A 26435-nucleotide genomic window follows, 5' to 3' on the forward strand; every position below is an offset into this window, starting at 1 on the left:
CGTTGCATTTCAGTCAGCTTTCATGAAATAATGTCTCAAGGAACACCAGCAGATGCCACCTAAGGTCAGATACCCACTGTGCCAGCTACATGCACTATGCTTAATAAGCCATACTCTCACAGCAGATATGTAAGAAATCTCTGCTTGTTTGTAAGCACTTTTCAGTAAAATGATACATACAATGATTACATTCCTAATTACAGACAACTTTCAAAAACTGTAAAATTACATTTGCCCACTCAGGTCTAATTTCCATCCAAGAACAAAGACAACCTCCCAGCTACGTGCTCACACACTCTTACTGTCCCTCAGAACTCATCATCATACCAGACAACTGCTAAATGAGACTGGCACACATCACGGTGAGCGCTGTGCCCTGGAGCTGAGCCACCTCATTCACAGCAGGGACTGAAAGATGCTCTTTGAACCAGGTGCACGGAATCTGTTCAAGAAAACAGTTAAAAATAACCAGAGAACAGCTGCCCACAGTGAGCACCTATCTTGGCAGAGCGCAGGGACAGAGCAGGGTGAAGCTGTGCTGCTGATGAGATGTCCAGAACGTAGCAGCTTAAGTCAAGCATACAACAGGCACAGATGCACCCAGGCTTTGGCAAATGACCAGACTGTTTAAAGCAAGCAATAAAGTATATTAAAAATGTTGCAGTCTTTCTAGAAAACCCTGTCCTTGGCATGCAGAAAGCATCATCACAATCCTGCCCCCCCTGGAAATGCTGAAGCATCTCCCACCCAACCACAACCTGTCTCCTTGCTGTGCCAGGACAGCCCTGCGCAATGTCACAGAGCTGGACCACAAAACTGATTCAGGTTACAGAAAAAGTGGGAAGAAGGCTATGTTTGCTGGGCTGTTTTTAGCCCAGATCCGTCCTCTAGTCCCTAACACTCTGCAGCTCAACACAGCCTACAGCAGCATGACTGGAGGAGCAGTGGGAATGTGCAGTGGGAAGTAGGAGGCTGCTTAAGTGAGCACTACCACTGTGCTCACTACATTAGTATTGTTACAGAGATAAGCATCATCCCACAACCACAAATAAAGAAGCAGAGAGATCAGAAAGGGAAGAGAGAAAAGGGATTTTCCAACACCACTAAGAGAAGCCTGTTCTTTACACCCTGAGGAAGTTCCTTGAAAGGCAGGGGATAGAGCGCTGACACACTGTGCTACAGAAGGAGACAGAAGAGCAAAATCATTTATTGTACTTGTGGTACCTGTGGTTTTTGCTAACTCGATCCTCAACACTGTACCACTGCACCCACGCACACCCAGGTCCTCACTCCCTGCTCTTTGATGCTACCACACAGCCTTCTTGCTATGTTCAGCTGGGAAATCTTTGGACAATGAGGACTTCTTCACTTTTGGAAAAGTGAAGAGCAGCTACGAGAAAGGATATAATGCATATTCTCTATCATGAGAAGAATCTGACATATTCTGCAGGGTCAACTGAAAATCAAGGTATAAAAGGGCTGTTCAAGGACAACTAGGGCAGAGCAGGACCAAAATAATAAACAAAAGAAGTCTGTGCATCTATCTTCATTATCTAGGGGGTGAGGGTTGACCATGGCAGAAATCTCAAACTGCGAAGAACAGCTGAGGGTTTGTCTCAGAGATCGAAGTGTCAACCAAAAGAACTGTAGAAACCAATATAATAAACAGTAACAAATTACCGAGATTAGACAATATTCGTCTGAATTTAAAAAACAAAACAAAACAAACTTTTCACCATGAACGGAATGTCTCAATTTCAGCACCCAGTAAGGATGTGCACTATGCCACCTCTCTAATGCAATGCAAAACAACTGGAAGGTGGTAAAAGTCATGTTTTAAAAGGCTTCCAGTGGGGATCTGGGGAAACACAGACCCAAACATTTGACATCTGAGCCATAGGAAAACCAATCGAATTGCAACAAAGAACATGCAAGTACTTAAACAAACAGAAGAAAAAAAATCAACCCTATGCTACACTCCTGATGCTATAAAATGGGTGAGGAAGGTGCAGCACATACAGCCTGCCTTGTACGCTGCTACAGTGCTTTTTTAAAGGCTTCTTCAGACACTAAGCTGATGTAGGAAGAGGGGAAGGGATTCTCTTGGATAAATGTCCGGGGAAAACAAGAATTGAGAGGCAGCAGGAGCTGTGCACCTCAAATACTGATGTGGTGATGAAACAAACGGTGAAGGGTCCCTGTGGCACTGGGACAACACATCACAGCGTGGCATGGGACAAACGATGCTTCAGTAGTAGCCAATGCTTAGACAACAAGACAAAGGGCTCTATTAGGAAAGGGAAAGAACTTTGTTATGCTGCTCTGGGGGATCCTGCATGCTGTGACACAAAAACGACACAAAGATGGACAACTAGAAAAGACGATGGGTTTTCCCAAGGAGGTTGTGGATGCCCCATCCCTGCAGGCATTCAGGCCAGGCTGGATGTGGCTCTGGGCAGCCTGGTCTGGTGGTTGGTGACCCTGCACACAGCAGGGGGTTAAAACGAGATGGTTATTGTGGTCCTTTTCAATCCAGGCCATTCTGCAATTCTATGAACTAACACTGAATAATGAAAGAGAATCCTCCAAGAAAGAAAAAATGGCAGGAGGAGCACGGCGGCAACAAACCAGAGCTCAGAGCAGCGCGCCAGGCTGCAGGCGTGACGTCCTGCCCCAGAACATCGCAACTCAACGAACGACTGACGGAAGCCCCCAGGCCGCCCGCGGCTCCACGCAGCCCGGCCGTGACGGCACCGCGCTTCCCGCCCGCCCCCTCAGGGCCGCGGCCTGCAGTGGGCCCGCATGCAGGCCGGCCCCGCAGCAGAGCGCGCAGCGGAGGGGCTGAGCCGCCCCGCGCCGCCCCGCACCGCAGCCCCGGCGGCCCGGCAGCGCACAGCCCCGCTCCCGGCACCGCGGCCCACCGCGGCCCAGCCTTACCTTAACCTGCCGGCGCGCGGCTCGCGGGGGGGGGGGGCGGCGCCGCGGGGATTGCCGGGCCGGAGCGCTGCGGCCGCGGAGGGGCAGGGCAGGGCAGGGCAGGGCAGGGCCGGGCCGGGCCGGGCCGGAATGGGGCTGGGATGCGGCAGGCTAAGCGCGGAGCCGCTCCGCAGCGCGGCCTGTGCGGGAGGCCCCGGCTGAGGGCGCGGCGGCCGCGCGGGGCTCGGGGACACGCGGCCGGTCCTCCGCCATTGAAAACCGGCCCGGCCGACTTGAACCGCGGCTCGCGCGCCTCGATCGGATTCCCTCGAGTGGGAGCGAATCGAGTAACGGAGCGGCGAGGCCGTCGGCCGCTGTCCCGCTCGTCTCACCGTGCCGCGCGCTGCCCATCCCGCCGCCGGCTCCCTCCGGCTCACCTCCTTCGCTGCGGGTGAGTCTTTGCCGCGGGCGTTCGGCGCCGGGCCCGGGCGGACGGCGGCGCTCGGCGAGGAGCCCCCCGAGCCGCTTTTGGAGGAGCGCAGGCAGTCCTTGAAGTTCTTCAGAGCGATTTGCCTCTGCAGCCGCAGCACTTCTTTCTGGGATTCCCGCAGCAGCCGGTCGAACTCCACCACGTTCAGGCAGCGAGGGTCACCCTGCGGGGAACGGTAGCACGGCGTGCGGCTGCAGCAGGTTAAGGGTGGGTGTAAAGCACGAAGTGCTGCCAACAGATGCCAGCACACTCCGTTCCCTAACAGAGCACACTACAGCTTCTCTTTCCTGGGCCCCCAACTCCTCCAAAGCAGTCATTTCGCATCCTAAGTGTCAATACGTAATTTCTCTCACAGATGAAAACTAGCCTGCGATGCTTTACAGTTATCCCAGTGTAAAGCTATGGTAAAAAGGGCTTTTCTAAGCGCGTGCTTTCTAAGTGTTTGCCAGCAGAGAGCGTGTCAGGATAATACAATTTCATTTATTCGTTCCACAGCAAAACAAGAGCCCCAGCTGGGTTCCTCTCCTTGCTGTGTGTGCTGGTATTCTCTGCAGCCTTGTGCGTGCCTGGCGGTTAGGGCTTTAATGTTGGAAAGAATGAAGCGTATCTGAGACGCGTTTTCTTCTGACTCAAGGTGTTTGGCTTTTTAAAGTGCTACTGATTTCTGACCACAGAGAGCTTGTGTGAATAGGCTTCTATCCTCAGCACAAGTAGCCAGTCCTGTCCACTCTGGACGCAAAGCCAGCAGCTTTTAAAGGAAGCCAGTACAATTTTAGTCTTGCTAAAACAGTGAGAATACATCACCAGTTTGTGTTAATTCCTCAAAGGTTTTCAGATTTCAGAAAGCTGAAAAAGACACGTACCTGCATGTCTGTACAGACATACAAAAGCTGGTTATGAAAACCTGCCCTTACAAATATGCTGCTGAAGGAGACATTGCTCATTCCCCTGGAAAGCTCCTAAGCCGGTGAATGCATAATTGGTATCCAGGACAAATTTAATCTGCTTCCCCGTTCACTTCTTATTCACCCTAAAAATAGCATGTGCTTTGCAAATACAGTTTGTAGAAAAGCATAGTTACTCTCAAACAACAAGGGGGAAACCGAGGCACCATTAATGGGAACTGATTACAGATTCAAGAAGTGAGCAGCCGCACACTCTGTGCAAGACCCACACTGAGGCTATCAGGGTTAGTTCTTCAAACAAAATTGGCGGGGACTGCCTAAAAAGCTCCCTTCCCCCACCAGAAAATAGAAGCAGCTATTTCCATAGAGAGCCTCCAAAGCCGGGGGGGAAATAAGAGAGCAGAAGAGCGCTCAGTCTTCCACTCACAGCTCCTATTATTTGTGTCCTCTGCAGCTGCCTTGCCGTTCCCTGCAGCCTCCAGGAATCCCCACTGCAAGAAATGGCAGCCAGGTGGAACCTGGACGGGGCCTTTGTTGCAAACCTGTCACTGCAGCATGATCTCAGGCAAACATCTTACCCTGAGAGCTCTGACTTGGCAAAACAAGGCCCGCTCTTGTAGCCTGGTGCGCGTGTCGTCCTACCACTGAAAATGAACAGAGTGCATCTGTTTCATAGCTACTGAAAGATTTGTGCTGAATCAAGTGCACTAGATTAAAAATGATTTGGCTACAAACTCTGAGCATGCACATAATATCTCTGCTCATAAACCCCCTCATTGGCATAATGCATTTTGCATGCTGCAGACAGATTAGGGGAATTTTGAATTTTAACTAGCTGAGAATTAAAATTTAATGAGCAGCTTGCTTGGAAGATAAATGGGGAAGAAAAAAAAAAAAACAACCCACAGGATCAGATAGAATAATTTCCTCTCTGACAATTTTTCTCTGCAGATTCCCAGCTCATGTACTGATGGCCCTCACTGCTGGTGCCTGGGCAGGTTACACAGATGGTCTCACCTTCCCAGCCAGGGTGGTTGCCCATGCCCTAGCAGCAAAGCAGCAACTGAAGTCTCAGCAGCTATGAGGACTGCACCCATACGTATTTCCTTGGCCAGTAATGAATCTTGCTCTCCTGCCTTTGTCACATTCTTCTACATTTTGTCAGCTTCCTATCCCTGGGAGATTCAGCTTGTTCAGCACGCTCTGCTGTGAAAATCAGAGGGCTTGTTCCCCCTTCTGTGGGAGTCTGCAGTGAGCAGTCATGGGCACAGGAAGGAAATTTGTTCTTGGTAAAACTATAGAATGCACTCAGACCTAGATAACTTTCTCTTGTGATTTAACACCAGAAGGGATCACTGGGACAGCTCTGTACAAACAGTGAACAACACCCAATTATTCTTGTCTAGACTAGATCTATGTTAGCGAAAGGCAGAGAATCTACTTGCAAACACATAGTTGAAGTGAACACATGCAGAGCTCAAGGAATGAAATAAAGCTGCTTTCAGCAAGAAAGTATTTGTCACCTAAATATTCCCATGAGTAGGTAGAAATAGAAGTATTATTTCTGCTCAACTGGGTGCAGAAACACAGCACTGCATTTGACCACTTGCATACTGGTGAAAAAGGGAGAATGAGAGTGTATTAACTGACCTGCATTAAAACTGTGTAGCTTGTGAACAAAAGACAGATCCGATATAATCAGAACAGATTGCTCTGGCCACTCTGAGCAGGAATTGTTTCACCTAATTTAGGTGCCTGCAGAAACTCCTTTTGTAACCACCTCAGAGAAGTGCCTTGAAAGAGTGTCCAAGCAGTTTTACACATGTGTCTCAGGATGAGCTGAATTTTCCCTTTTATTCCACTTTTTATTTCAGCAAGTTCTGTGCTGGGCCACCAGTCCATGTCCACACATCAGCACTGTAGATTTTATGAGTTTTATGAACACCCACCCTCATTTTAGGATTTGTACACATAATATCAGTAACACAAGTTTGCATGTAGATATCATCACTATGATGGCTGCAAGCACTAAAAGCTGCTGCTGAGAGTATGCAATCTGGAGTGATTCTTGGGAATGTGCTCAACTGGTTTGTTTTTTAAGGAAATGCATTAAAAGGAAGTCCTGCTTCTATGTCTTACTTGAAGCTTAATACTGTGAAAGGCCATTCTGTATCTGTGGCTTCTGGGGTTTTCCAGGGAGACAGTTTTAGTTGCTGATGAAAATGGCAGTGCAGGATCTGTGAATCCACAGAGGGAGAAATGGGATGTCCCCCAGCACACTGTTCCAAGTGGTCTGGATCCTGTCTTGGCCACATGCTCCTCTAACTTTCCCCATAACAACTCACTCATCACATACTCTCTGTTTTCAGTCTGCCCTTGAAACTAATTGCCATGGCACTGCTGGAGCCTGGTTCCCGACATCGTTACTGCACTGTTTGCACCCAGCCACTGCACAAAGTCCCCGAAGTATCTCACCTTCCCTGCAATGAGCTTAGCCTGCAGCTCCCGGCACTCCTGCTGCAGAGCTTCAATCTGCTTGTCTTTTGCCAGAAGAGCACTGGCTTGCTCTGTCAAGTCCTTGGCACGCTGGCGGGCAAATGCTTTTTTACACAGCTCCAGGCTGGAACCCTTCAGGGGCACTGGAGCAGTTACCTAAACCCAGAGAGAGCAGCAAGAGAGAAAGCCACATACATTGGTATTTTTCACTCAGAGGGTGGTGGTGCACTGGAACAGGTTGTCCAGAGAAGTTGTGGATGCCCCATCCCTGGAGGCATTCAGGGCCAGGCTGGATGTGGCTCTGGGCAGCCTGGTCTGGTTGGTGACCCTGCACACAGCAGGGGGTTGGAACTGGATGAGCACTGTGGTCCTTTGGACCTGGGGGTATTGATTGATGCTCGGCTGAACATGAGCCGACAGTGTGCCCAGGTGGCCAAGAAGGCCAATGGCATCCTTGCTTGCATCAGAAACAGTGTTGCAAGCAGGAGCAGAGAGGTAATTGTTCCCCTATATTCAGCACTTGTGAGGCCACACCTCGAGTACTGTGTCCAGTTTTGGGCCCCTCACTGCAAGAAAGATATTGAGGCCCTGGAACGTGCTCAAAGGAGGGCAACAAAGCTGGTGAGGGGTCTGGAACACAGGCCATATGAGGAGAGGCTGAAGGAGCTGGGAATGTTCAGCCTGGAGAAGAGGAGGCTCAGGGGAGACCTTATTGCTCTCTATAACTTCCTGAAGGGAGGTTGTAGTGAGCTGGGGGTCGGCCTCTTCTCTCGTGTCATTAGTGATAGGAGCAGAGGGAATGGTTTCAAGCTACGGCAGGGGAGATTCAGGCTGGACATGAGGAAGTATTACTTTTCAGAAAGGGTGGTCAGGCACTGGAATGGACTGCCCAGGGAGGTGGTGGAATCACCGACCCTGGGGGTGTTCAAGGAAAGACTGGATGTTGTGTTGAGGGACATGGTTTAGTAGGAGCTATTGGGAATAGGTGAACGGTTGGACTGGGTGATCTTTTAGGTCTTTTCCAACCTTAGTGATTCTATGATTCTATGATTCTATGATTTGCAACCCAGGCCATTCTAGGATTCTATGAATGATGTCGGCCAACTATCACCCCAGGTGTCATCAGAGACCAGGGCCAGGACATGCAGCCTAGCCCCAAAAGACAGAGAGAGGAGCAAAACAGGCATATGGAAAAGTCAGAGGAAAGAGGAAATGCTTCTTCGAGGAGCAGATCAAAGCAGAAGTGGGAAGGAGAAGGTGAGGTGAGCAGATGAGGCCAACGCACACACAGACAGTACAGAGGGCTGCAGGCAGAGAGAGGAGAGGAAGACAGGATGAAGGGAGAAATACGGAGAGAGGAGGAGAGGAGAATGGCAGGGAAGATGAGCAAAGGGTGGAGGAGGCTAAGCCAGGAGGAGAAATGGAGCTGTCTTCGAAAGACAGTGGGAAAGAGCTTATGCAAGGATGGGTGGAAAAGACAGTCAAAAGGAGAGGTGAGGGAGAGCCTAGCCAGGGCCAGAACAGCTGATGCTGCCCAGCTGCAGTCACCTGAGGATGACAGCTCTCAGTAGGAGCCGTCCCTAAGGCCAGCTCTCCCATGGGGTACCAGCACCACAGGTGGGCACCCTGCATATCCTGAGCTGGCCACTTGGTTTTCCTAGGGCTCACCCAGGGCTCAAACAGCCACCATCCCAAACTTAAACACAAGAAAAATAATGAAACAGCATTTGTGAAGTTCCTGGAGGGTCTGCATAGCTGTTGGTTGTATAGCAAATGATTTTTCTTGGCACAGTACCTGACAAGTCCATCTGGCAGCAACTGTTGTGCTGCAAGTACCAAAACCCTGTGACAGACGCGTTCCTAGTGCAGTGCAGGGCCCAGGGACAGAGAGGGCAGGCAATGCCAGGAAAATCCCCTACCTTCCCCTACCAGCAAAGCTTTTGCTTCTTCTTTCTATCCTGAAGGGCTTGAATTTCTCCCCTACTCCCGGTTTCCTTCCAGTGGGAGAACATTTTTCCCCTACTCTGCTGCAAGCTACCTTTATGTAGCTCGTGCAGATGTTTGTCTGCAAAGCACCATATCCTGCAGCCATCTCTCTCTACTCCTGCACCACATCAGAAACTACTGGGTTTGCAAAAAGCTCCTCTTCAGTTTGAGAAAGAAAAAAACACGCCACTTGCACAAAAATGCTAGTGAGGTGTGCACGAGGCAGAGCAGAATATCTCACCCCTTCCTGTTTTGCTTTACCACACTCCTTTTCTTATTTAAATACTTCCTGTTTCTTTTCGATGAAGTCAGATGAGTTATTCTCATGACTAGCCCAGGGAAAGCTGAGCTAATTACCTAAATTAATACTTTACATTAGATTGGCACATTTACAGCAAGAAACCAATTAGGAGGAAATTGCTCAAAACCAGCTCCCCAAGCACGAGCTGAAGAAGCTGGTGATGGTTCTTTCCTCAGTTCAGTTTTGTGGTTTTTGCTCTGTCGCTGGTGTACAAAGCAAGTTTGCTGCATGGCCTCGCCAGGTTAATTAAAGAGGAAAGAGGAGGCCGTTCTGTCCCAACAAAAGCAAAAAACAAGAAGTCCTGGGGGCAAGGTGCTCTCCTAGCTCAGGCCCCAGCACAGCAGAGGCTCAGCACTCACGACTTTGAGGTTGGCCTCCTGCAGTTTTCGGGCTCTCTCCTCCAGTCGTTTGGCGATCACCGCCAGCTCTGCGTTTTTCCTCTTTAGGTGCTTCACCTTCTCCTCGGTCTCGGGGAAGCAGCTCCTGCGCTGGATAACAGAAGGAGAGGGCCAAGGTGAGACCTCACTCAGTGTCCCTCCGCAGTGCTTACACACCCTCCTTCACTTGTCTCCTCCACGGTCACTGAAACTTCGCTTCTCCTGATGTTTTGTTAACGTCACATCTTGGTTTCTCAAAGAAACCCCTTGCCCCATCCAGCCTATGGACGCTCTGCAACCTTACACTCTCTCTGCTCTTTGCAGGCTCTGCCTTTGCCACTTGGGACTTGGCATCTTGGGGCTGCTGCCCCTTCCGAAGCCTATCCCTGTTCATCTCCCTGCTGCTTCAGTGTTCAACACATCACTGTGGGTTTGTGCTGCAGCACCATGTTACAATGCGAGCTTTGCTGCTGTCCTTGCTCCCCTGACACTGAAGCATGAGTTGGGGGGACGGGGAGAGAGCAGCCAAGGACTTTACAATGTTTGCAAACCAAATTTCCTTTTCCTTTCTATTGATTCTGTTCACTCTTAATCCCCTTTTATTTGTTATCTGTCTGTTTCAATAAGCTGCTCCTTGTTCTCTCAAGGTCAAACCCAGATGTGTTGCGCTGTCTTTTCACATTAGCAAAAATGTCAGGTCAGCTGATCCTTCCAATTATTTCCTTCACTACCTCTGTGATCCCACCAAGTGCACGTGCTGCTTTCACTGCCTTATTTGATTTCCTTCAGTCAGAAGACTAGAGGCTGATTTTTGAGAGTAAGATTTGACGCCAGCTTTTATGACAGTGCTTTGCTAAAATCCATGGTTGTCAGTGGGTGACCCTCCCCAGTGCGCATGGCGTGCTGAATTTATGCTCTTAGTGCAAGAAAATTATCTAAAACGTGTTTTGAATCTAGTTATATACAATTTGAATGATTAATCTTTTAAGGGTATTTTGAAGGGAAAAAAATGGCATGATCTGTGCTCTTCTCGGATTCTTTCCTGCCTTCTTCCGATCCTTTTCAAACAGCTGCTGTGACATTTACATTGAGAAAAGGGAAACACTTCTGCCTAGGAGGGCAGTATGGCCCTACACTTTCAGAGACGCATGGAGAATGAGCAATGCAAGGTGTTCCCCTTTGCACAGTGTAGTTCAGAGCCAGGGTTGCTGATGAACTGAAAAGTTATAGGGTTGGACTGATGCAGCTCTGCCAGCACTGCAGAACTTAGCTCCAGGGTGGCTATATCCCTGTACCACAGGGCTTCCCAGGCAAGGATGCTTTCTGGTGAGGATTCAGTAGGGAGAATCCCCTCTTCTTATTTCCTGGCTGCTGACCATGAATGTGGAACCCAAGGAGGTGGGAGTGGGGCAGATTGGGCAGCCTGCACTGTGGCAGCCTGGCCTGCCTTTGGGTGCTGGGGTGCAGCTGGTATCAGGTGCCAAGCTCCCACTGAGCAGGGAGCACTGCTGCATTGTAACCCAGAACAGGGCTGACTGAATCAGTGTTTCTGCTTTTCCACTTAAAGAGGAAACAAGAGCGACTTCCCCCTCCCCTGCCGTCAGTTCGCTGCTGCCTTTCTCTCTGCCAAAGCTGGCAGCTGCGGAAAAGCCTCTTGCAGTTGCCAGCAGGCAAACAGTCCTGGCAAGGATGTCAAGGAGGGCATCAGCAGGTCACCAGGAAGGGGTCCTGCTCAAGCCAACACTGGGTGCAGCAGAAAGGCACCTAGGGGACCCAAAACACCCTGCTCACCCCAGCTGACCCCATGTGCTGTTCTCTTGGAGCTTGGCCCAGCCAAGACTCCTTCCCCATGCATCATCCACACCGGTGTGTCTTGAGCCAGCCTGGTGCCTGGCCAGGGTGCAGGATGGGGCTGTGTTCTGCACTCACCAGCAAGCTGTTCTCCTCGGTGAGGCTGGAGCAGCGGTGCCGCAGGTCCTCCAGTGCGCTCAGGAGCTTCATGTTCTGGCTCACAAGGAAGCTGTAGTCAGCCCCACTCTGCAAAACGGCATGGAAAAGGCAAAGCAGGGCTTCACTGTCCAGGAGCAAAGGGGCCATGGCTGTGTGCCCATCCCAACCCCATAGTGAGCCCAGCCTGGCTATGAGGGTAGGCCAGCGAGATCAGAGTGCAGGCAGCAAAGGGGCAGGGTGAGACCTAGAGGCTGATTTCAGGACAAGAGGAGGAGAGAGACTGCACATCCTTTGGGGGTAGCAGGAGCAGGCCATAGCTGGGTGCTCCCTGCTCTGCCTGACTGTTGGCAGCTGCTCTCCAAGGGGTGTACTGCCAGTGATGGGGGACATCAGGGAGGCTATGGAGGCTGGCACCCAGCACGAGTGGTTCCCCCTCCCAGCACCATGGGCTAGCAGGATGGGTCCCTCTCAGCTGCATCAGGGTCTCAACTTCCATCTTGGGAAAAAGCTCAGATCCTGACATTGTCCCCAGCTGCTTGCATTTTGACATTGTGCCTTCTAAACCAGCTCAGAACACAAACAGAGCCAGCCGTGACACACCAGACATGTGCTCCTCCCCGTGGCTCAGGAACCAGCAGCCTTCAGCACTGCACAGTTTTTGGAGGCAAAGAGACGTCCTTGCCCACCTCCCCATACCAGCTCAGGTCCAGGAACCATCCAGGAGCCCAGCCCCAGTTCTCACTGTGTCAGCCTTGGCAGTGGAAGAAGGCAACATGCTGGATTTCTTTGCAAAACACCACCTTAATTTTGTCACATCAAAAGCAGCAGCAGCTCTGCTGGGAGCTGTATATATAGCTTGTGGTTACTGCTTCCTGCACAGAGCTGCTCACCACAGGCTTGCTGCTGAAGCAGGGGCCCAGAAAGTATTTTTGTGCGTTAGCAAAACTTGGGGCCAAGCTATTGCTTCACTGTCACCATATGGCAGCAGCAAGGCGCGCACCTCGGGCAGACCTGGCCAGATGTTCTCCCAGCAGCCAGGCCAGTCTTGCAAGACCCAGGATGACTTTGCTGGTGCCACCGGATGGCTAAATCCTTCCTGTTGCATGGCTCTGTGTGTGCAGCCCAGTCTACGAGTGAAATGCTCTTCATTACCAAGAAATACCTCCCAGGCTCTCCTAGTAGCAAGAACTCAGACAGGCAGATTGCAGCACAAAGATGCTTCTAAACTCTATCAAGTCTGAGGCTGTCTAAAACTCACCACAGTTTTGAACAAAATTGGTTTTGGCCTCTCAATCACTTCAATCTGTTAAAAAGCACAAGAGAATGCAAAGCACTCCCCACCAAGTCCCCTGGCACAGCTCAGCACCACAGGCAGCAGCATCCCATCCCTATATGGAAATGCCTTGGCAAAGCAAGGAGGATAAATAGGGAAAAACAAAAACAAAAAATGAAAACTAAAACTGAAAACTAAAAAAAAATCAAACCCCCAAACCACCTCCCATCCCTTCCAACTAGCCTCACCCAATGCCCCTACATCTCACCAAGCCTTCTGACACTGCAGCAGGACAAACTGTGTGTCAGGCCTTTGGTGGAGCTGTTTGTAGGTGTCCACCCTGCAGAAATCCCAGGGTTAAGAAAGGTGGAGCGAAATGCCCCATGGAAGAGCCTTCCATTTGTGGGAAAGCAAACATTTATTTTCCTCTTTTCCACCCATAGGCACAGCCAAGAAGTCACAGAGCCAAGTGCTGATCAGGCTGCGTAGCCCATTGCTCTGGTCCCAGGTTCTGCAGCACCACTGGTCCCATCCCTGCTGCTTTACAGGCACAGCATGTGTCCCAGAGAAAATTTCCATCTCCAGAAACAGCAGAGCCCTTCCTGGCACCCAGGAAGGGGACACTGTGCGTCCGACAGGGCCATGGAGCAGGGCAGGGGCACAGAGGGGTCCTGTCAGTGTTTTCCAGGCAAGCTCAGCAGAGCTGTGGGCTGGTTCAGCATGCCATCCCTAAAGCTAGGAAAGCAGCCCTTGGGATGAAGTCAGAGTGCATTATTTCCACCTCTTTGCAGCTGCCAAGAAGATTCAAGCTTTTCATCTTTGCTTTCTGGCGCCCAGCAAGGCCAGGCATGCTCAGCCTGGGGCAGGATCTGGGCGGCTGTGGAGCAGCCCAGAGTGCCGTGTCCTGTCCCCAGCAGCAGCCAGGCTTGTGGCACGTCAGCACAGTGCTTCTGCAGGGACAACTGGTACTTCCAGAGACTCTAGAAGGGATTCTGCTGGGAACCAACCCCCTTATGGATCCATTTCAGTCTTTGAAACCTCTTTTCTGTAGCTAAAAACAGCTAAAACCCAGGAGCCTGCACTGAGCTCCTGAGTGCTGCCCTGAGCCCTGCCCCAGGCTGGGTCAGCCTGCAGCTTGGCTGTCCCCAGCTCCTAGGACCCTCTACAGCCTCAGGGCCTCACCAGGAGAGGCGCAAGGGACGGCAGCAGCAATGTGGTATCAGGGGACCTTCCCTGTGGCCTGCAGCTCCTGAGGAAGCTTTGCCACCTCCTCCTGGCACAAGATCGGGGCTGGGCTGGCTGCCTGGGCTGAGTCTTCCTCGCACACCACATGGCCAGCACCGACCGCCTGTCTAGACGTCATCCCACACTCATTAAACATTCATTTCCCATAATGAAATGGCTTTTCATTTATTAACTGCTCCTCCGTTCCTCATTGCTCCCGCACTCCGTGATGCACCCTTACTGCAGATTGTGCTTGCAGCCCCCCTAAATGCTGTGTTCAGAAGGGAGCTGAGGAAATCTTTGAAAGAAGAGGCCCCCACACATGACTTGTCTTCATAAAGATGCAGAGAAGTGCCAGCAGGAGCCATGAGCCAAAATCCAAAGCATCCCATGGTCAGGGAGGTAAAGCTGGTGGGAGCTGAGGCAGAGCTGTACCAGAGGGCACAGGGAGCCCTCGTGTCCCTGCATCTGGAGCTGCCTTGGCCACCAAAACAGTTAAGCCCAGGGACACCTTTGGCCATGGGGGACATTTGCTAAAGGCAGAGCAAAGCAGGGAAATAACAGCAGGGAGGCTGGTGGGGGAGAGCGGAGCGCAGCTCCTGTTTGCAGCTGGCACACAGCTTTGAAGTGTCTCGTTTCAGGGAAAACATGATCATCTGTCACCTCCCTTGGCAGGTAGAGCCAAAAATACAGCTTCTTTGCAATGCATCAAGAGTGAACAAACACAGGCCTCAGCAGGACAGCAGCAGCAAGAGAAGCTGTTTCTTCTTCACCTGAAAACTTCAAAAAGCAACTGAGAGCTGCAGCAGCTTTTGCAGGGAGAAGTGCCCAGCCAGGCTGCTAAATGGGTCACGAAGCCAAAATCCCCCAAGAACCACCCAGCATCCAGCGCAGGCTTTGAAGTCCTGCAGAACATTTGCAGGAAGCCATTTGAGGGGCAGTAAATCACGCCGCGGCAGGGCTGGCAGCACTGCTCCGCAATGCGGCTCGGGCACACTGTGCTGCCGGTGCCTGGAGGCTCAGCCTGGCACCAATCAGCCCGGGGACTTTCCTACACCTGCTGCAGGGACCAAGCCAAAGACAAAGCCCTGGCCTGATTGAAAATCCCAGCAAATGTGGAGGAGGAGTTAACCAGGTGGCTCCTTGAGTGGCACATCTCAGACAGCTTCTGGCATTCTCTTGGCTGGTTTTAAAACATATACAATCTGAAGATGTTTCTACAGTGACTTCTCTGCCTGCAGCAAACAGGGCTCCAGCTGCCAGGTTTGCTTCCCAAAGGCTGTCTCTGAAATCCAACCCTCACCGCTGCAGACACCGCTCCCAAAGTGAAACTACACTGCTGCTTTCCTACTCTCTCAGATGTATTAAATCCACCACCTCTGCCTCTGAAATCGTCACCTGTCACACAGTAAATACCGAGCCTCAACCATGCCAAAGCCCTTTAGCTGTTCATTCCAGCTGACTTTGGTAATTAGTTTCCTTAACTTCTCAGTCCTCGCCACTTGTAAATAAAACCTGTCACTGCTCATCCATTTTCTCCTCTTCCATCCAATCTCAGTGAAATCAGTTCATAGGAGAAGCTATTTTCTGTAGGCTGCTTTCTGCAGTGCCCTCACTGCACATCAAAAGGAAGATGAAAATAGCATCACCTCCTGCTGGGTCAGTGAGCAGCAGCAGCAAAACCCATTGGTGCTGGCACAGCGAGCGCACCTCGTGCTGGAGAGCGCGTTATCCAACCGGAGGTAAAAAGGCTGTTTTGGTTAAAGGTAGGGGAGAAGTAGGAGAGGAGCTGGGGATGCAGTCGTGCTCACCCTGCCACCCCCCTGACAGGCAGCCTGCGTCCCACAGCTTCCTTCATTTCGCACCACGTTCCCACTTTCAGACACAAACATCTCTGCGCTCTGACTTCATGAGGCTCCCCTCCCATTCCTTGCCCTGTGCGCTGCCTTGTTTCCATGATTCAGTATTTTCTCCCACTGCCCGTCCCTCTTCCACGCATGACCTTATACACTGTGATTTCCTCATTTATCTGATTTTTATCGCCACTTGTAACAAATTCATGGAAGAAAAAATCCATCCGAGACTATTTACTTCAAAGATACTGCCTCCAGCATAGGGAGTGTTGGAGCCACACACCGCAAGATATGAGGAGAATATTCAGGGAAACATTCACATTCTATTTGCTCTTCCTTACAGCCTTGCACAGGCATTGCTCCTGCATGCCCTGTCACCACCACCAGCTCTTCCTGTGTTCCTCACAGTGTATTTAAAACAAGACATGCGGTTAAAATTGGAATCTCACAAATTTGTATCCTCTCTATTTTTATGAAAGCACCATCTCCAGTCCCAGAAAAACAAACTCTGGTGCTTCATGAGAAGGAAAAAAAAGCTGGACACCATGGCCAGACTGTCCTTTAATGAGCTCAGCTGCTTAGGGCTCCCCATACAGAGAAAAAAGAATGACTTTTGCAACATCAAGACGAGGAGGATGAGTGGAGAATAAAATCCTGGGACAGAGGCAGAACACAAGACTACCCAGTGTGCAACATGGAGCAGTTTCTCATTAACGGCAAATGCAAAATACAAGAGATTTTGCAAGCAGATGAGAGAAAATGACACCTTAATACCGCAAGGCTGCTGGAAAGGCAGCTCTGAACCACTCCTGACGTACTGCGCACGCATTTCTTCATCTTGCACAAGCAGACAAAAAGCAGATCAGCCAGCTAAGAGATACGGAGGATTTGGAGATAGCCTTTCCTGTCCCTGCAAGGCCAGCTAGTCACCATGCACAGAAAGCAGCCCTACATGGGATGGACCCAGTGGGGAGAGTCAAGTAGGGAAGGTCCTGCTGAGGGCACAGGCGCTCATCCAGCAGCTGCCATCTCTACCAGAGCTGCTCCTTGTCCTGCTCTCCACTGTGGTTCAGAGGCCTTAAACCAACCCTTCTTGCAGTGGGAATAACCTGCCTGATGCAGAGTTAGGACAAGTGAGGGTGGCTCTGGAGCTGTGACCAACCTCTCTCCACATTCAATATTCTTATTCATATTCATCTCTCCATATTCAACATTCTTATTGCAAACCAGAATATACAGCCAGAAACTGCTGCTGGTGACTCCTGGGCTGCGATCCAGCTCGGTTACCAAATAACCTAAACCACAGGGTATACAAAGCGAGTATGACAGCGTCACCTTCGTACCCCGGGTCACTCTGAGACTCAGGTGACTGCCTGGGAGCTGAGGCACCTCAGCCTTTTTCCCTCACTGAAGATTTTTCTGGGTCCTGCTGCGAAATTGAATCTGCAGAGCAGTGGGTGCAGGCAATGGTATTTACACCAGGAAAAAGCAACATGTAGAAGTGGGAAGTAAATGTGTTAACATCCTTAGTGCAAACACAGAAGGATGAGTGACTTCGCAACCTCTCCTTGCATACCCATCTGCACTGCCCATCCTTTGAGCTAAACACATGGCACTGCCTTCCTACAGAAGGTGTTTGGGATTTTTCTTGTTGAACATCAGCCTGAAGCTCTCGGCACTGCAAGCTCCGGTCTGGGCAGCTCTGAGGTTTTTGTGGAGCATCTGGGCTCTATTTTGATGCCACGTGTCAGATAATTCTCTTTTGTAAATATGCAAAGAAGAAAAAAACTGGGGAAGAGTGATAAAATTTAGCTCTTTCCAGGTTTGGTATTTTGATGAACAGAAACCCTAATCCAAAGAAGCACTCCCTAGAGAGGCATGAGACTTTAACACTGACAAATGCACGTGGGAATGAAGCGCCTGTCTGCAGTGAGCAGCACAGGACTGTGTCAGGCCTCCACACAGAAGGCCACTGAACTGCAGTGCCCACCCCATGCAGAAGTGCTGCTGCCATCTAACAGGATCACAGCTCCAATAGTTTATATCAGATCTCCTTCCCACTTCAAAGCCTCAGCAGCAGCGTTTGTGGTCTCACTAGCTTGGTTCTATGGAGTAGAGAGACTGGATTGCCTAACATATTCAGCTATGAAGAGACAGATGCAGTCCTGAGCCCTGGAAGGCGCGTCATGGAGCCAGAGCGGCAGATCTTGTATGCACAGCTCAGATTTTGCCCAGGCATTTGCCACCGCAGCTCTCCCCAGCCTGTACCTGTTTTCCACGCAACTTGCAGTTTCACAGGGTACAAGAGCACCTTTTCTGCTTGAGTCACATTTGCTTATAAAATGCCATGATTACCAAACAATGGGGAGCAAAGCTCCTTGCACATCTCACTAAGCAAGAACTCATTGGCTAAAATGTGACTTTCGGAATTTTTCCTGGACTGACAAGCCTCAAATTACCAGTAGCTCTAACAGGTAGATGAGGGACAAAGACATCATCATCCCCTGGTACCACTCTCAAGAGCCAAAGGCTTGTTCATTTGCTCATACTTGTTCAGTGATCAGTATGGAGATGAGAATGGCAAGTGCTGTAGGAGGCTTAAAAACTGATGCCCAAAAGGATGTTTTCAGAGAGCTGCTAAGCAGATGGCTCTGCTGCAGAAAGCCTGTGCTCAAAGCAGGGAGACATCAAACAAGTGCTGGCATTGCACATGTGCCATTTCTCACCGTGTTATTCCAGCAGGCCCAGGACATCCAAAAAGAAGAAGAAAACACACTGGTGGAAAATGTGCAGAGGACAAATTGAGAAAGATGCTGAGGCAAAAGGTCAGGCTGCAATCATGGCCAGCTCCCAAATCCAGTTTGTCATCACCAGTTCAGTGCAGCCAAGGACATGGTGAGGAGGCAATGGCCTCCTCAATGGAAATTACCTTCCCCTTCCAAACACTCTTGCTTTGTATTTTCTTCCACTCAAATAATGTCACATAGGGTCTTTGTGGCAGGCAGCTATCTGCAGTTGGCCATATACTCTTTATGCTTGCAGAAAACAGTTCTAACTCATTTGCATGAGGCTGAGTGTTGCCAAGACAAGAAAAATTAATTTACTCAGATTTTGAGCAAGATGGAGTGCAGTCTTCTTCTAATTGTGATTGTTGGAAATGGTGTCTGTACCAGCAAGAACTGGTCTGTGTCCAGGAAGAACTTCTTGCCCTTCTCCCATCTTTTATTCTGCTGACCTACACTTTGTAGTCAGAAAAGCAGCTCAGGCACTTAATGAAGTCTTCCACCTTTACTTACGGAATGTTAAAGATCTTGAAACGCCATGAATTTCTGCAAAAGGAACCAAGTTTGTTGTTGAACATAGCTCGGCCCCTGGGCATAGGGACTGCCACATCCCATCACAGAGGGGTCTGCCCGCATCACTGAGTGCAGCTCCCAGCTCCACACAGCACTACCCACAACTAAACTATACATCCCTTGTCCAAATGCTTCTCCAACTCCAGCAGCTTTGGTTCCATGCCCAAAAAACCTCTTAGAGAAGAACCTCTTCCCAGACCCCCATCTGACCTGCCAGAGGCAGCTCCACTCTGTTCCCTGGGGTCCTATCACCAGGCATCAGAGAGAAGAGATCTGGCACCTGCACCTCTGCAGCACTGAGGACAGCCCCATGCCAGGGCCCTGCAGGGTACTTTGGCTCAGCCACTGCCTCCTCTCTTGCAGGACCATTTCTCCTGCACCAGGCATCAGGAAGGAATTTACCCCACAGCCTACTGGCAGTTTGACAACGAGAGCCTTTACTGGCATGTTATAATTCTTACTGCATCTGCGATTTGCATTACTAAGGGAGCAACAGCATCTATTGTGGATATTTAAATTCCTACTGGGGGGAATCTGGGGCTCCTTGGTTTAAGCATCTTTATTTGGGTTTTACAGAGTCATTAACACCCTCTGTTCCCTCTGAACTCAAGACAAGCTGCACACTTGGCTTTTCAGAAATTTGGATCCAAAGTGGCTTCCCAAGGTTGAGAAGCAGTCATTATAGCTGTCTCTAAGCATCCTAGCCATTCTTCTTGCTTTGGTGGGCAGAACAGGGGTGGGTGAGCTGCAGAGCTTATCTGCCTGTAAGTGCAGCTGGATAGGCTGGTGGGGTGAGTAATCCTGGAAGTGAAGTGTGCAGGGAATGATGAGGAAGATTTACAGCATGAGAGAGCTGGAGCTGTGCAGCCTGGAGAACAGAAAGTTCAGGGGGGACCTGAGAGCAGCCTTTCAGTATCTAGAAAGAAAGGGACAGGCTCTTAAGCAGGGTCTGTTGTGACAGAACAAGGGGAAATGGTTTCAAACTAAAAGGGGAGATTTAGACTAGATATAAGGAGAAAGTTTTGTACAATAAGGGCAGTGAAGCACTGGCACAGGTTGCCCAGAGAAGTGACGGTGCCCCATCCCTGCAGACAGCCAAGGTCAGGCTGAAAGGGTTCTGAGCACTGATGGAGCTGTGGCTGTCCCTGTGCACTGCAGGGAGTGGGACCTGATGGCCTTTAGGGGTCTCTTCCAACTCAGATGACTCTATGATTCTTTCTCCTTCCCCTCTACCAATCTACCAAGGCATTAGGAAGAACCTTCAGCTCAGCAACCCACCCCAAACCATCCCAACTTTCCAGGACAAAAGCAGATCCTGGTGGAGCAGCACCTCACAAGAGATGCAGACAACTCAGCTCTTGCAGTAAACGCTCTAAATTCATTCTGACAGCATTGTGAGCAGTTCCAATTTCCAGCCAGACTGTATCTGTGCCACTTTAACCCCACTGCTCCTACACAGAGCTTTTTTCCTCTGATATTCATTATTCTGATTGGGATCCTAAGCCTGCAGTACCTAGAGGTTCCCAGAATGCAAGTCACTTCTTGCATTCTGTATCTACACAGAAATTTAGGAAAGCAGGACCAGAGTGATCTTGAAGGCCTGGGAACAAGAATCCATTCATGAAATCAAGGTCCCAGGTGGCACCAGTCAGTGTGAGGATGCGTCTCTGCTGGTACCCTGCCAAGGAGCCAGGAAATCCTGCAGAGCATGGGAATAAATGGGCACAGGGAAATTCCTCTCCATGAGCTTTGGAAAAGGGTTAGAGAGGTAATAAAGTCCCAGTCCTTGGAGGTACACTGGCCTGGATAGGCCCTTAACAATATTATCCAGTGTGGGAGCCAACACTGCCCCAGGTGTGGTGTGTCCACCCCATCCCACTTCCCTACCTCCGGAGTTCCCTTGGCAGCTCCCAGGGAGGAGAAAGACCACAGCTCTCCACTTTCAGTGCTCCAGAGGAATCTGAGCAAGCAAGCTGAGATTAACTTGACCTGCAGAAAGTCTTAACATCTGCCCCTAGACTGGCCCTGAGGGAATCACAAAGCAGCAGTCATGGAGGCTGATAAAATGGCAAAAGCTTCATCATAAAATCAACATCTTTAATCAACTCTGTCAGTGATGAGCCCTCGGGAGGCTCTTCCCCACACCAGGAGATTACTCCCTGGAGGCTGCTGTCCTGTTTTCATCATGAAGCGCTGACATCCCAAGGACAGGAGTCCTGGAACCTTAAAGGAATCCAGCTCTGGCTTCAGGACACGACGTGTCAGTAGTGCTTGTCCCAGCCTGGCACCAAAGAGCCGTTCTTCTCTCCTGGATCTAAACAAGAGGCCAGCTGCAAGCCTTTCACATCAATATAACCATTTGATTTTAGGAGGAAGAGCTGGCTTTCTTTCCAGAAGCAGGCAAGTTGATCTTTGTGTGGATCAACACCAATGCTAAGGATGGTACCGCCAAGGCAATGCTGCAGTGCCAACAGTACCACTGCAGTAATGCAGCTGTACTGCCGTGGTACCACTGTGGCACTGACACGGCATGTGACAGTGCCACCAGGAGTCACCATCCGTGGTGGCAACGGGCTGGCAGTTGGACTAGATGATCTCAGTGGTCTTTTCTAGTTTGAATGATTCTGTGACTCTCTGATTGCTCTGCACCGTCATGTACCACCTTGGGAGTGCCTCGGCACATTGGTCCTGTGATGACACCACCATGGTGCCACCAAAAAAACCAAGAGAGTGGGAGGGGAAATGTCATGCCATGCATCCAGCATCCTGCAGAAAAGCCAAAGCAGCCCAAGGACCCAGGGAAACTGAGTGCTGAGTGCTCAGCAGGCACAGCCATACAGACCAAGTGGGGTCCTCACCCAATTTCCCCCCCCACACACACACACACAAACACACCCATGTGCACATCTGGTACATGGGGGACCTGCTGCAGGGGTCAGCCACAGCTGGGTACATGGCCTCCACCCCACAGGGTGCTCCTCAGCTGCTGCAGGCCCCACAAAGCACTCCTTTGCAATATTCTCCTGGCCTGTGCTACCCTCCCTAGGGTTAGGCAGTCTTATGGAGCAGAATGAAGCTCAGCTTCACAGCAGGGAGCACCAGTATCACCAACACAGGGGGCTGGGCACCTCCCCTCACCCACTGGGTCACCCAAAGAGAGAGAAATGTGAAGTTTGGCACAACGGGTCTGACTCTCGAGGTGGATGAGGAAGGGGGATGAGAGCAGAAGTGCTTCTCACCCTGCTGCCCCATTTTTTTTGGCTGAGGTGCTTCTGGAATAGCCAGGAGTTATGGTCAGAGGCAGATCGAGGACCACGTGTTAAATGCAGCATTTCCCTAAGCATGACAATAAACAGCCATTCAAAACAGCCATGAGAAACGGCTTGAATGAAGACATTTCCTCTCCCGGTGGGTTTCCTGCTAGCAGCACCGTTTCTCCTGCAGGCTGGTCCAGCCACCCTCCAGCTGTTCTCTGGAGCACTGGCGTAGCTCAAAAATCTCCAGCTCAACCTCCCCCCCACCCTCCAGAAGAACGGGCTGAGAGCTTGTTGTTCCCCCGTCTTAAAAATACCATGGAGCCACTCCAGTGTGCCGGAGGTTCCTAGAGAGATGACCGATTTTACACGAGGGAGGAGGTTGAGCTGTCATAAGCAGGACCAGTTAATGAACTGCTGCAGTCTGGACCAAGAGCTGAGACTCCGACTGAGTCTTTTCGGCTCTTTTTGGAGAGGTGCTGCAGGGGGCTGAGCACTGCGTCGCACTGAGGTGCCTCATGATGCCTACAAGGACAAATTCCCCCCCAAACAGCTTTCCCCAGGCTCCTCTGCATGGACAGGGCATGCTCTGGACGGGGTGGCAGGGAACCGCGACCCCTTCACCACTCGCAGAGTCACCGAAGCCGCAGGAGCCAGGCGGTGCCGCAGGAGCGGAGCCCCGGGCTGGCAGCCGTACCCGGCGTGCAGGGACAGCCGGAATCCCCGCGGAGGGGCAGCCCCACGGGGAGGGAGGTGTCCGCGGGCGTCTCAGCCACGGCCGAGCGCGGCGTTTTCCCACGGCCCGAGGTGACATCCCGCGGTGCTGCGACGCCTCTCACCCCGAAACTCGCCCGGTGGCGAGCGCCCGGCATCCGCCTTACCTGGGGGGGTCCGTCTGGCCGCTCCCGTCCGAGCCCCTCCATGGCTTGCGGAGGCCTAACGAGCTGCGGCTCCGGCGAGGGGGAGTCCTCCTGGGGTCGGGGCGCGTCGTCCAGCTCCCGCCCCGGGGCCACGCGGGGCGCGCCGTCACCGCCACCTCCCGCGCCTTCACGCGTGTCCGTCAGCAGGGCCGCGTCCGGGCTGCCGGAGGCCACGGGAACGGCGTCGCCCGTCTGCGGCGGCTCCGGATCCATGGGCGCGGGGCGCGAGGCTCACGCTGTCGCGGCGAGGGCCGCCCGCGGCTGCGGGAACGGGCACGGACACCCCGAAGGCATGGGAGCCGCGGCGGCGGCAGAGACGGCCCGGCGGGGACGGAGGCGGCTGCGGCATCCCAGTGCCGGGGGGGGCTCCATCCCCGCCTGGATCCGCCGGCTCGGCGGGCGGGCGGCCGCCGTCCCCCCCCTTCTCTCCCCGCACCCTACAAAGGCCGGGCGCGGCGTCGTGCCGGGCCGCCCGCCGCTCTCGGCCCCGCCGCCCCCCGCGCCGCCCCCGGCTCCATGCCCGCCACCCGCCGAGGCCCGGGCGTCCCGCCGCCCCTCGGAGTGCGGTGCCGCCTCTCGGCCCGCCAAACCCCGCAGCCCACGGCGGCCGCGCCGCCGCCTCATCGATATTCAGGCGGCCTGGCACCCCGGCGGGGCCGCGCCGCGCCCGCGGCCGCCAATCGCGGCAGCTCTGCCGGTTTCCATGGCGATGGTGAGGGAACGGTGCCGGCTGCCTGGTGATGGGGAGGCGGGGGGCGGCGGCACCGGGCCGGTGGGAGCCCATCCGGCTGCCCCCGTTTCCCGGTCGCTGCTCCCCGGCGCTGGGTTTGAGGTGCCGTTGCCCTGCACGAGGTGAGCGGTACTCTGCTGGGGCCCAGTACCTTTCCCCTGCCCCTCCCGCTCTGGGGACCACAGATGCTGCCCCGCAGGGCCCGGAGCTGGCTCAGCCTGCTGCTGAAAACACAAAAAGTGCTCTGTGTGCCCCGGGTAGGGGCTGCCGTGGGTGAGAGTTGGAGGCTGGCGCGAGCAGGATGCTGCAGCATCGCTGTGACGCGGGGAGATGGGAGCTGGTGGCATAACGCTTCAGCACAGTGTGGGGCAGCAGACACACGCTCAATCTCTCTGCCCACTCCCCATCATGCTGTAGTACTGATGGAAGCACCCTGTGCAGCAGCCATGCTCAGCGGAGGGCCATTCGGCTGCTCCCTGGGGCCCCGCTCCCAGCCATGCACAGAGCCATCCTGTTCTTCATCCCTCCTCTGCACACCTCAGGCACCGCAGATCGGCTGGGACTGATCCTGCCCTCTGTGTCTCTGTGTGACAGCGCTGTGTCACACGGCTGCTCCATTGGACTGCGGGCAAGGTGCAGCACTGGGGCTCTCTGGCTGCACGTGCACCTCGGAAACTGCTCTGTGAGCACCTCCTCGGGGAGCTCTGTGCCGCATCCCGATGTGCAGCATGTCGATGTGTCAGCTGCCAAAACAGGCGGCGCTGCCTCTGTGTCATCTCAGACAGATCACCACGGTGAGTGGTTTTCTCACCGCCGGCTGTGCAGGGTGCAGATGACCCACTTAGATGCTGGGGGAGGTAACAGCCAGGTCCAACAGTTACACATCCCCCTGAATGCAGAGCTCTCCATGCCAGGAGGAGACCTGGCATCTCTTGCTCCCTGCCCACCGCTGCTCCCCTTCCCCGAAGGTGTCGGGGAGGATCCCTGATGCTGCACAGCATGCAGGGAGGCCCAGGCGCAGCGCAGCTCGTCAACAAGACAGAACAGGCAGGTTTCATAAGCAGGAGGGGAGAGCCAGCAACGGGAAGGGAAATGTGCTGCTGATAAGATCGTGTGGCTGCAAGCAGTGCGTGGCCTGCAGTGTGCACACAGCGCAGCCTCACTGGGAGCCCTGCTCTGACACATCTCACTTAGCGTGCCTGCTGCTGTGTGCTGCTTGCATAGCTGTCCCTGCTCACCCCACCAGGTCCTGCTGCACCACCGGGGTCCTGCTCACCCTAGTGGTTCAGGTGTGGGAAGCTGAGGAGGACCCCAGGGAGCCCTCCAGAAGTACCCCAAATCCCCCAAGGAGCTGGGACTATTCCCTGTGGTGCAAGGATAGGGTGTGCAGCCCCAAGAGCCTCCTGCCTCTTCCACCACAAAGCTGCAAGAGAGAACATGTTCTGTGGGAGAGGATGAATAAGGAGCCAAGAATGACCCTGGGGTGCTCGGAAACCAGGGGTCCAACCCATAGCTTTGAGCAGGACACACGTAACTGGTCCATTAGCAGCTCTGGCCAAGATAGGGAAGGAGGCTGAGGACATGCTGTGGGGGGGTCACTGGGGCAACTGGTGGACACAGACCTGCTTCCATCTAACTTTCCTGCAGGCCCTGGGGCTGAAGGCAGTGAGGGATCCAGCCACCACCCTCACAGCCCAGGGGAGTGAATGCTGCATTGGACTCCCTGCAGCATCAACCATGGCGAGGAGCATGCTGAGCTTACCCCAGCAGGAAGGGGACACGTTTCCTTGCATGAACCTGCACTCAGGGCACAGGGAAGGCACTAAAATAGGAGCCGAGTTGTTTTTTTTTTAAGTTGCAGTTTCTGTTTTGCTGCACTCAGCAAGAAATGCGTTTCCAATGTCTCCGCAGGCAGTGAGTGCTGAGTGGTTATAATATTTGTGACCACAACAATCCTCAGACATAAGTACCCGAAATTATCTTTCCTGCTATTTGCATACTCACTGTTAGGATCACGATCTTTCAAAACCTTTTAGGTTAAAACTGCAAACTTGGGCTTTGTTGTCTTCTTGGGCACATAACAAAAATGAAAAAGGCTGTGCTGTGTTCGGAGCCGTCCTGTGTTGTGCTGTGTTGTGCTGTGCTGTGTTGTGCTCTGCTGTGTTGTGTTGTGCTGTGCTGTATTGTGTTGTGTTGTGCTGTGCTGTGTTGTGCTGTGTTGTGCTGTGTTGTGCTGTGTTGTGTTGTGCTGTGTTGTGTTGTGCTGTGTTGTGCTGTGCTGTATTGTGTTGTGTTGTGCTGTGTTGTGTTGTGCTGTGCTGTGTTGTGTTGTGCTGTGTTGTGCTGTTGTGTTGTGCTGTTGTGCTGTGCTGTGTTGTGCTGTGTTGTGTTGTGCTGTATTGTG

The 26435-nt window shown here is 52.4% G+C and overlaps 1 protein-coding gene and 1 long non-coding RNA gene across 3 annotated transcripts in view; one reads left to right on the forward strand and one right to left on the reverse strand.

Annotated features, from left to right (window-relative positions):
* Positions 1 to 23514, reverse strand: part of TSPOAP1 (TSPO associated protein 1) — a 62602-nt gene extending 39088 nt beyond the window's left edge. The window contains exons 1-5 of the mRNA XM_042880006.1: positions 23263 to 23514; positions 11401 to 11508; positions 9454 to 9582; positions 6787 to 6963; positions 3354 to 3569 (exon numbers count right to left, since the gene is read on the reverse strand). Coding sequence (XP_042735940.1) covers positions 3354 to 3569; positions 6787 to 6963; positions 9454 to 9582; positions 11401 to 11508; positions 23263 to 23514 — 882 coding nt within the window. The remainder of the gene's footprint in view (positions 1 to 3353; positions 3570 to 6786; positions 6964 to 9453; positions 9583 to 11400; positions 11509 to 23262) is intronic.
* On the forward strand, positions 3176 to 14088 carry LOC122184786. Of its 2 annotated transcripts, XR_006180620.1 has the most exons (4): positions 3176 to 3367; positions 3498 to 3613; positions 9541 to 9608; positions 13138 to 14088. It is a non-coding gene; the product is annotated as an uncharacterized LOC122184786 (long non-coding RNA). The 2 variants fall into 2 exon arrangements; XR_006180619.1 differs by lacking the exon at positions 3176 to 3367 and having other exon boundaries at positions 3422 to 3613.
* Positions 23515 to 26435: the final 2921 nt, after the last annotated feature.

This window comes from Lagopus leucura, unplaced genomic scaffold (genome assembly GCF_019238085.1).
Source record: "Lagopus leucura isolate 7727_CA_CO unplaced genomic scaffold, USGS_WTPT01 Super-Scaffold_100024, whole genome shotgun sequence".
NCBI classification, from domain to species: Eukaryota; Metazoa; Chordata; class Aves; order Galliformes; family Phasianidae; genus Lagopus; species Lagopus leucura.